This window comes from Glycine max, chromosome 9, assembly GCF_000004515.6.
Source record: "Glycine max cultivar Williams 82 chromosome 9, Glycine_max_v4.0, whole genome shotgun sequence".
Lineage (NCBI taxonomy): Eukaryota > Viridiplantae > Streptophyta > Magnoliopsida > Fabales > Fabaceae > Glycine > Glycine max.
In genome coordinates this window covers 44,863,082-44,873,210 of record NC_038245.2, presented here as the reverse complement: position 1 = coordinate 44,873,210, position 10,129 = coordinate 44,863,082, and the positions used below count along the sequence as shown (strand labels likewise).

Below are 10,129 nucleotides of genomic sequence, written 5' to 3'. Positions count from 1 at the left end.
TTTAGTGTCACACCAAATTCAATAGTAACATCAAAGGCATAGAAACGTAAAGTCCAAATCAATCCAATATGATGGATTAGATAATATATTAAGGTGGTCTACACGAATTATTTTATAATTCTGAAATAATTCAAAAAAAAATTACTGATTAAATTAACCTTTCTTCTTCTTCTTTTTTTTTTTTTTGTGGTTTCCCTACGAGGATGATTTTTTAGTGTCACGCCACATTCAAATAGTAATACCAAAGGCACATACGTAAAGTCCAAAAATCAAATGCAATGATACGTAAAGTCCAAAATATATCCAATATGATGGGTTATATAATATATTAAGATGGTCTGCATGATCTTGAGATATGTATGTGTGAGTGTAACCACCAATAATATTTTTTCCCACAATTATTTTTTTCAGATCCACAAAATTTAAATTTAAACTCTTTTAGATGTGTTCACTGTATTTTTTTAATTTTTTAATAAATTAAGTCTATTAGTAATTAAGCAATTCAAAAAAATTTGTCATATGAATAATAAACAAACATATTAATCAAGGTTCACATATTAGATAAATCAACCTATATTTAAAAATGAAATATCTTAATTAAAAAATAAGTGACTAAAATCGTAATATTTTTAAAAATAAAAATAAAATGTCTTAATTAAAAAATAAAAAGACTAAAAGTGTATATTTGAGAAAATAAAAAGACAAAATTACATTTTAACCTAAAAAAATATTGATTTACTAACAAAAATGATATTAAGAATCTTAATACGTTCAAATTAGTATATTTAATATGATTAATTATATAGTAAATTAATGCTACTTTTTATGGCATTTTGATTATTATTTGTAATTTATCCCTTTTTTATCCAGTTATTCATTTTAGTGATTACTATAAAAATAAAAAATAAAAATAGTGTTTCAGCAATGTCTGTGACGAATGGATATGATACTAGTGAATCTGGATGCACATTGTGTGTAGATAACCCATTTAAAGCCTCATCGAACATCCAACAAAGACGATGTCACTTGTATAAGCAACTAAAAGAGACATGAAAAATTGAAAATGGTCATGATCTTTTTTATTTTTTCCCAACTTGAACCTTCAAACGTATAAGTATAAAAGAAAGAGCAAATGAATGTAGTCATTATTTGATGACCAAAACAAAAAAGTATCCGCTAGCTAGGTACAAGTACATGTAATTGATAATTGTGAAATTTGAATTAATTTGATAGTTAATTTTGATTAAAAATAATCACAATTTATTTATTTTACTGTTGTTTTTAATAAAATGATAAAAAAATTAATGTAAAAACATGAAGAAAAAAGTTGAAAATTAAAACAGTTGTCAGCGCGCAAAACAGGCGCAGCATGTCTTCTTATGGTTAGTTAATGTTTAACACGAACGAGGCCCGAGACCCACTAAGAAGTCCAAAGATATGCTAATCACCTAATTTCTAAAGAACTCCGAAATGACATGTAAACAATTCATTGTGTTGTCTCTGCATGTATTTTCGTATGCAATTCATTGTACTAAATGGATTTTGGAAAAAATAGATAAATTAGACTCTTGATCATGAGGAATTATGATTAAGTGTCTTAAAAATATAGGTGAAAATTGAAAGAAAAACATGATTATTGCATCAAAGGTAGTTATCTTTTTTTCATCATCTTTATCTTTTATTTTTCTTATTTTTACATTAAAATTTCTTATTTATTTTATTTTCTACTTTTTTTTTCTTTTATCGTCTTTTAATTTAAATCTTTATGTTATATTTTATTTTTCTTTATCTTCTATTTTAAATTTCTTATTTATTATTTGTAAATTAGGTGTATATCAATCTAAGTACAAACAAATTACACGGTCACACTTCTAATTACTTTACTACCTTTGATAATTTAGTACACTTGACAATAAATTAACAATTATGGATAGAGAGATATTCAACGTGTAGCATTGTAAAATATCCCAGGATTGCAAGTAAGTTAACACAAGATTCCAGGCTAATGGAACTTCACACCTGTTGAATTACAAGATCAGTGTGCCCCAAAATCACAGGAATTGGGATTAGCATAGTCATAACCTCGCTCTAACACGCACAGTAGACGTCTCCTAAATTAATCAGTTGAGAAGTTCAAAATTTGTATTAGAAACTTCCAGCAATTGTGCTTTTCAATTCATGGATTGCTAGATATACTTAAGCAATTAGTGTAACACCGTAACCTCTTTCAATTCTCCTCCACTGACATCTTAAACCAATGTATAAAGTTCATATTAGCCATATAGAGTACAGTTTATTATCGCTCAGCAGTGCACAACCAGAAACAATCATCCTACATGCTCCATTAGTAGCAGAACCATCACCCAACTCTCCTTGAATCCTATCTACTTACCTAGATACGTGGGAGAATCCAGCAACTTAAGAGTATATTTTTCAAAGTTGAGCAATTTTGCAGGAAAAAATTCCATGCTTCACAAAATTAAATGTTTTTCGTAATACAGGACATTCAAAAAGAAGCTCAGCAGAATTACCAGAACATCCCCTCCCCCAAAAATAAATCAGTAAATACAAATATAGGCCAAGTAACTGCAGTAAAGTTCAAGCTTACACTGATTGGATCTCATTATGAAGCTCTGTCTGAAGTTTATTGCAGTCTGTATGAAGTCAAAAAGTGATCAATTCAATGGGATTGGCTTTTATTTCATCTTGTTCTGCACAGCCAGCACCCAATTGATTAATCCATATTTGTAAATAATAAAAAGAAAAGGACAAAACTTAGATTCAGTTTTTTAAGTTCTGTTTGTACTGTTCTTTAATTATAATTGAAATTTCACCTCCATAATCTATAGTCCTTTAATGCAAACCTTTATTCGTAGATCATTGAAACTCAACTCCAATTCTGATTGGAGAACAGTACAACTACAGACTCTGCTAAAAATTCGTATTGGAAAACAACACAAACATCCAAAAATCCAAAATAGCAGTTCCTCCACAAAGTCAACCTGAAGTTTACCGGACAACAATTGAAAGAAAAAAAAAAACACGAAACTTCAACCACTGACAATACCAGAAGAAAATTTTCAAACAAAACCCAAAACGTTTATAATCTCAAAAAACCATATTAAACACATTGTTCCAGCCATTTCATTCAGGTAAAAACATAGTTAAAATGTTAACAGCAAACTGGCGGCTCATACAATAACTACAAGACCCAAAGAAACAGCTTCTGCATAGCAGATTTACTGTGAATAGAGTCATAGACCCTGTGGTACTAACTACTAACAAGGGTTGTGGTCCCATGAAATGAATGGTGATAGAGTTAGTGTCGTTATTGCTTAAAGAATTAATAAAAATATTTAATGTAAAGATTATAAAAGAATGTAAAAATGTTATGGATCACACAATTTTGTGTATTTCAGTAAAAAAAAATATTTTTTTAAATTTTTTAATAATATTCTAAGGATACTTTTTGATATTTCTCATTATGATATTAACAACAGACAAGAAAGATAATACATTATCACTATCAGCTTGGGAAACTACACCAAGAATATGTCAGACAAACAATAAGACAAAATTCACATCAGTCAGAACTCACAACTCATAAACCATAAATTCATAATTAATCCTTCTTACATGGAAAACAGTAGGAGAGATGGTCCAGCTGTGTCATATACTCATATTTAATCAAAAAAGCAAACCAGCTTTTATAGGATGACCTATAAGATGCAAGGACCATATAAATAAATGTTACCCATATGCAGTATTTATGAATCAATCATTATAATAAAAAAAATGACAGCTTTAAATAATATTTATGCTTACCAGAAGAACCAACGTTAGTAGAAGCCCACTGATCCCGCGACTAATGCACACAAGTTCAATCCACTGTGCCTGATGAGTGAATTAAAGAACGAAGCGAAAAGCTAAGTCTAAAGTTCAATATCATAATTCATGATGCTATGGAGCATAATATAGTGGGGGGGAAAATGGAATCCCATCTATTAGATATTGCTAGGCGTGGAGTGCTACTGGACACAATTGTTCTCGTTAATGAATCGCAATTGACAGAACACGGAACCCGATGAATTCAGTAAGAACAAAATTCAGACATACTTGTGTTTGTACTTTGGTCCCCAGTGAAACGAATTTGTAATAGATACAAACGACATGAATGAAGAAGGCAAACGACACGATTCCGGCGAAGGTGAGTTCAGTTCACAGCGGCGAGTAACAACGGCGATCGAAGAATTACTAATCAGTTTATCAAGACTCGAATTTCGAGATACGAGAATTGAGAAAAGACAATTGCAATCGCCAATAGCTCGCGTGTTTAATGTTACGACGAATTGTTGACTTGTGAAATGTACAACTATTAAATTAAATATTAATCAATAAGATATTTTAGAAACATAATGCTTCGTTGTTTCAAAAAGAATGCATGATAATTGGTATAGTTAGTTGGTTTCTTATTAAGGTTGCTATATATTTGCCATAGATAATAAAAGCATGAAATTTCACTTGGAACGAAAAGCATTTCTTGGCGTTTGAGTTAGGTTATGTTTCGATTAAAGTTTTAAAAAATACAATGCAAATTTCAATGCATAACTGCGAATATTGCAACTTTAGCTTAGCTCACCTTGTTTGTTAGTTTGGGAAAATTGGGCTTTGTAGCTGATGCATCTGATGTTCCTTTCGCGGTCACATTTTTCTAAAATTCACACAACATATAAAGCTCTTACACATTATGAAGTAACATCATCATAGAAAGAATATAATAGTACTAATTTTTATTAAGATTAAATGATAGTACTAAACAATGATGGAGGTGCGCCCGGCACACAATTAAGTTTAGTGCAGTGGCGGCATTTCCTTGTAATTTTGGTGGCCTAATAATAAAATTGGAGATCATATTTTCTTATTCAATCCCATGCTAACCAATAACTAATAAGTGTGTGTGGTTTTTATAAAAATGATAGAAATAAATGTGTGCTAGATTTTGATGAAATGAATATTTCTATACTCCTGGATGGTCGTCTTGTGGATCGAAAACACGGTTGTGACAAGTGGGGTTGCAAGGGTAAGGGCAATCTATCTGATGGAAAGGCCTTCTTTCATAAAACCAATCTGCTACAGCCTTTGCAATTGTCTGAAAAATTTTATGCAGACAAGTCAGCTATATATTCATATGTGATAGGTTTAAATATCTTTTTAATCTATACAAATATACTAGTTTTTGCTTTTAGAGTTTTTTTTATGATAATGTCCAAACCTTCTGGTTTTTCCTCTCATTAATCTCCATTACAAAAATGTTTCAGTGGCTTCATCAGGCGTTGACACATGATGTAAGTGTTTTTTGTAACATGGCGTTGTCACGCTACAACGCCTAATGGAATCAGCAAGCTTTTTTGTAATGAAGACTGATAGGAAAGACAAAAAACAGGAGGTTTGGACATCACAAGGATCATAAAGAAGTAAAAATTAAAGGAACTAAAAGCAAAAAGCGGTTATATTTGTAGAGAAGAAAAAATATTTATGAGTATGATATATTAATGCAGCTTCTTACTGTCTTTTTCAGCTCTGGAGAGTCACTTCTCAACCATGTCTCCTGCATTTCAGTTTGGCAGTGGGCATAGCAAGAGTCTATGAACATTCCTTTAGATGAAGAGTTGCCTAGCACAGTTATAGCCCTTAAAAATTCTGTCCTGAAGCCTGTAAATCAAACCATCCATAAAAGTGAGGTCATAGAACTGCTGTGATCAGGAATTTCATAGGGCCCTAAAAGCTTTTACCAAACTTCAGAAGGATATGACAACATTTGATGTTGTGACCATAGTAAGCTGTTTTTATCATGGCAATATTTTTAAGGGCCATAAACACTTATTGATAGAGGTATGACAAACTATAGACAGCATTATTATAAGGGTGTGGTTACAAACTTAGTAAAATTCTGAGTTTGGATTTCGGCATTATTCCATGAGACACAAATAATTAATATAAGAATATTCACCTTGCATTAGATCAAGTTGATCAGGTGAGCAGTTGTTTATATCAAGCTTGCAGCTATGCCAATGGCCTTCAGGATCAGCAACACCCGGTGCCAAAATGTTCTTAATCTGAATCAAGCAACATCCTGAGGATCAGGGAAAAGACTAGAAAAATATCTCCAGTTATTAAGGGATAGTAGCAAAACATCAAATGATAGCTCATTATGGAGAAAAGTTATCAACAACAATATAGAGTTATTCTTTTTTTTTGGGGGGGGGGGGGGGGGGGGGAAAAAGTTCATACTAACTTTCATATTGAATCAGGAAATCTTAAGAACAGAAGAGTACGTGGAATAAGTTTGAGTCAATTTCTGATAGTATCCCAGTTGATTTGCATAAGAAACAATAAGTTTTTACACTTTTTATTCGGGTCAGTATCATAGGACTAGTGTGACCAATACAATAAGCAAGGAACACCACTATGCACATAAACTGATGTATCTTGAGCAACAGAATTAACTGACCTGCCATGAGTCGTAAGCCGCGTTTACAAAGAAGATTGGTGTAGTGATACGTGACACCAAATATTGTGGGAAAAAGCACTACAAGATTGTTCAGAAATCAGAGATATTAGTAACACGAAAGAAGAAGTTGCAAAGGTAGAAAGATAAAACTAATTCATAAACCTACCAGCCTTGGGCTAAGTCTTGAAGTGCACGATTGAGGCAAATTCCTAGCAGAGCCCTAATAAAAGGAAAAGAAAAATCAGACTTGAATATTTTAGATCTTCCTTGAATGAAAGTTTCGCAAAGTATCTTTCAAATGAAAAGAGCGAAAACATTAGTGGTTGTTTTTTTGTTTAGAACACAACATAAGCTAAAGTGGAAATAGATAGGATAGAAAGGAAAGGAAGGGTACATGTGTGGCAACAACTTGACTGAAGTACTGTTCAATGTGTTGTTCTCCCAAGACATCCTTTCTGTTAACAGTAGCATATTGAATCATAAAATGAGCTAAGGAACTCTAAATTTTAGGAAAAGGCTAAGTAAAAAATCATATTAAAGGAACTTACCCATTGATAAAGTAACCAGCATCTGAGAGGCATTTCACTCTAGCTCCCCTAGGTAATAGAGCTCGAAATCGATCACAATGCAGTACTGATGTTAATCCTCCAGCTGAACATCCCGAGATAATAGCCTGTAGTTACAAGTTCTGGTGAGTGAATGAAAAAAATCAATAAAGAGGAAGAAAAGAGTGGCAAATCATCAACCTCTCTTACATTTCGAGCATTTTTCATTCCTTTTGCTAGTAAATCCTCCATGACAGCATTGAAAATCCTACCTCCTCTGAAGTGCAACTTAGTCACCTGATTTCCACATCACAATATTAAAATTTAATTAAAAAGACTAATTACTAGTATTTTCCTTAAATTTAGATGTTGAAATTCCTTTGGATTTTGCTGAACTTACTGGATTCACTGCTTCCACATCACCAGTAAATGATGAACCATCACAATACCTAACCTTGATTCTGTTCCAGTTGTAGAAATCTGGAATTCACAATACTCATTAGAAAGTTAAAGAAAATATTGGATTCATTAGGAGAAACAAAATTGTGTGGACTAGTGGGAAAGACCTGGATTAAACATTTCCCTGTTATTCAAAATTCCTGAAAAGGCAATTAGCTTGGCCATTTGCTTAGATGAACCTAAACGATTGGTCTTGCGAGCAAGGCAAGTAGTGACATTGTTGCACCATCCTCCTCCCTAGTAGAAATGAAATAGATTAAGATTAAAAACGATTGAAAATAAACCTTATATGATTTGTCCAAAAAGGTGAGGCAAAACAATGAACCAAATTTGATTTATAAGACTAATTACTGATGGAAATTTGTGGAGAGTGGCATACCTCAAATGCAACCAACCAATTGTTAATCCCTGATCCAAATCCCCTATCAAAATGATAAGCTGGTGGACTCCCATCCAAACAAACTGCATAATATGTTGAATTTCAATATCCCAAATATCATTGAAAATAATAAGCATTAGATTAAGAACATGATTAAATATATGAAAAGACACAGCAAAAATTCCTTACCAGCTCCTTTTGCTACCGCGTTCTGAACAATAGTGATTGGCACATAAGAAGCTTCTGATATCAGCAACAGCAGCGCACACACCAGAAGGATCAACCACTGGCTTATTCTCGCATTCTCCATTCTGCACAAGTCCAACAAATAGAAAATGATAAACATATGCATAGAGAAGATTTTTCCGTCCATAAATCAACAAAAATACATGATAAAGGAAACCCTTCTACCGGTGAATGAATGAATGAACTATTCATTTCAACTTTCCAACTCTTTTTTCACTTCGACCTAACACTCACCGATATAAGATCTATATCTATTCATGTTGTTGTTATTTCAAAAATCATAGAACCAAACAGTATGAATTCTTATAGAAAAAATAACTTGAGGATGTGAATTATATGTGAACATTGGTTTCCACAGTGAAAAATCCCAATGCTCCCATTCACATTCGTTTCCACACTAAAAATTCCATAAACTAGCATTTTTACTGAGGTGGTATTAAATTGCAGCTGTGGTTGCAATCCTTGATATTGCGAGAAATTATGAACAAATGTGACCACAATTTGCAGTTGAGTGACTCAAAAACTTTGATATTGTGGACAAAATCGCGGACATAGATCGTTTACTAATCAGTTATATCAGAATCAGAATACAACACAAGGAAAACCAAAATGTCAACCTGCACTTCACGTATCTCACATAAGTGGCACAAAATGAATCACAAAACTCACTGATCCCATTCCTATCCAATAACTCTTCCTAAATTCTAAAGCCAAAGGCAGAACAGAATCTTCATTCCAACCCCACAAACATTCACATGATCAAAGCTGGTAAAAAAAAAAACAACACATTTTTACAAAATGGATGAAGATGAATCTTATTAGGTGTACCTGAGATGGAGAATGGGTTATGAAAACCAAGTGGTGGGACTTTGAAGAAGGTTTGTTAATGAAAACCAGTGGAGGGTGATGATGACTTATAAAGTGGCAAGAAACAGAATGTAACTAACAATGGTTAACAAGTCAGTTTCTGTGACAGTGTTTGGACTTTGGAGGAAATAAATTCTTAATTTTTTCAGTTGAAGTAAAGAATTATGGTGTCAGTTTATGTGAAACTGAGAGAGAATAAGTACAAAGGTTTTTTCAGTTTAGTCAGAGAAACCAAGAGCCGACACTCATTGGCTCAAAAACCACACCAAAAAAATGTGCGGTAATATTTATAGTCTTGTTCTTTAGTATTTGATAGTACTACATTTTCTAAAAAATAAAATAAAATGAAATTATTTCCAATAAAGCACAAATGTGAGTGACAGTCCGACAGAGCGAACTCAGTTGCAGAATGTCCCTAAAATTAGGATCTCAGTCAGTTGAAGATAAAATTTTAATTTATGAAAATGAGAAAGCTCTCCATGCTCATGCTTTCTCCTTTTGGGTTGTGAGTAATTAATTAATTAATTGGTCTGACTTTAATAGATTGTGAATTACTTTTGAATTTACCTTATATAACTATTTATCATCAAATCAAGTTAAAAATCTTGAAATCATCATTTCATTGATAGTGTAGAAATTTTCATATAAAAAAGAATCAAAATTAAATAATCAAATGAGTAATTTTAATTTCTAACGTATATTTAAAAATTATAAATATAACGAAAATTAACGCTTATATTAATATTAAGACCCGTTAAATTTGTAGATCAACTCATACAAAACAAATTGTTTTAGATTAAAAAGTGATTTCATGTTCATAGCCTAAATATGCAGCTACTTTAAAAATTGCTAATACCAGTAAAAATATAGGTGACATGTGAATAAAGAATTTGATAGACATACATAATTAATATAAAAATTATTTATAGTAAAACTTATAAAACACTTATTATAATATTACAAAAGTCATCAAACATTTTTTTACTCATAAAAGTCAACAAACATATATACTAATATAATGATACTTTTTTTACTGATAAAAATATAATAATGATGCTTTAAAAAATACTACTAAACAAAGTTATTATATACGTCACAATTTGAAATTGGGTGTTTGCATAT

At 31.8% G+C, this 10,129-nt stretch overlaps 1 protein-coding gene across 6 annotated transcripts; it reads right to left on the bottom strand.

Annotated features, from left to right (window-relative positions):
- Nucleotides 1–1,939: 1,939 nt before the first annotated feature.
- Nucleotides 1,940–9,284, bottom strand: LOC100776478 (pectin acetylesterase 8). Of its 6 annotated transcripts, XR_005886411.1 has the most exons (18): nucleotides 8,969–9,284; nucleotides 8,084–8,205; nucleotides 7,895–7,977; nucleotides 7,623–7,752; nucleotides 7,457–7,536; nucleotides 7,267–7,353; nucleotides 7,060–7,184; nucleotides 6,906–6,966; nucleotides 6,678–6,731; nucleotides 6,512–6,589; nucleotides 6,011–6,116; nucleotides 5,567–5,712; nucleotides 5,024–5,149; nucleotides 4,640–4,711; nucleotides 3,826–3,894; nucleotides 3,637–3,719; nucleotides 2,609–2,711; nucleotides 1,940–2,392 (listed from the first exon to the last, which is right to left on the bottom strand). XR_005886411.1 is itself a non-coding variant. In XM_006587593.4 (16 exons), exons 2-16 carry the CDS (start codon nucleotides 8,202–8,204, stop codon nucleotides 2,697–2,699), a joined length of 1,353 nt encoding a protein of 450 aa, XP_006587656.1. In that variant the 5' UTR covers nucleotide 8,205; nucleotides 8,969–9,284; the 3' UTR covers nucleotides 1,940–2,696. The 6 variants fall into 6 exon arrangements, 2 of the variants coding, with proteins under 2 accessions (XP_006587656.1, XP_040861042.1); XR_005886410.1 differs by having other exon boundaries at nucleotides 1,940–2,711; XR_005886409.1 differs by lacking the exon at nucleotides 3,637–3,719.
- Between the last annotated feature and the right edge of the window lie 845 nt (nucleotides 9,285–10,129).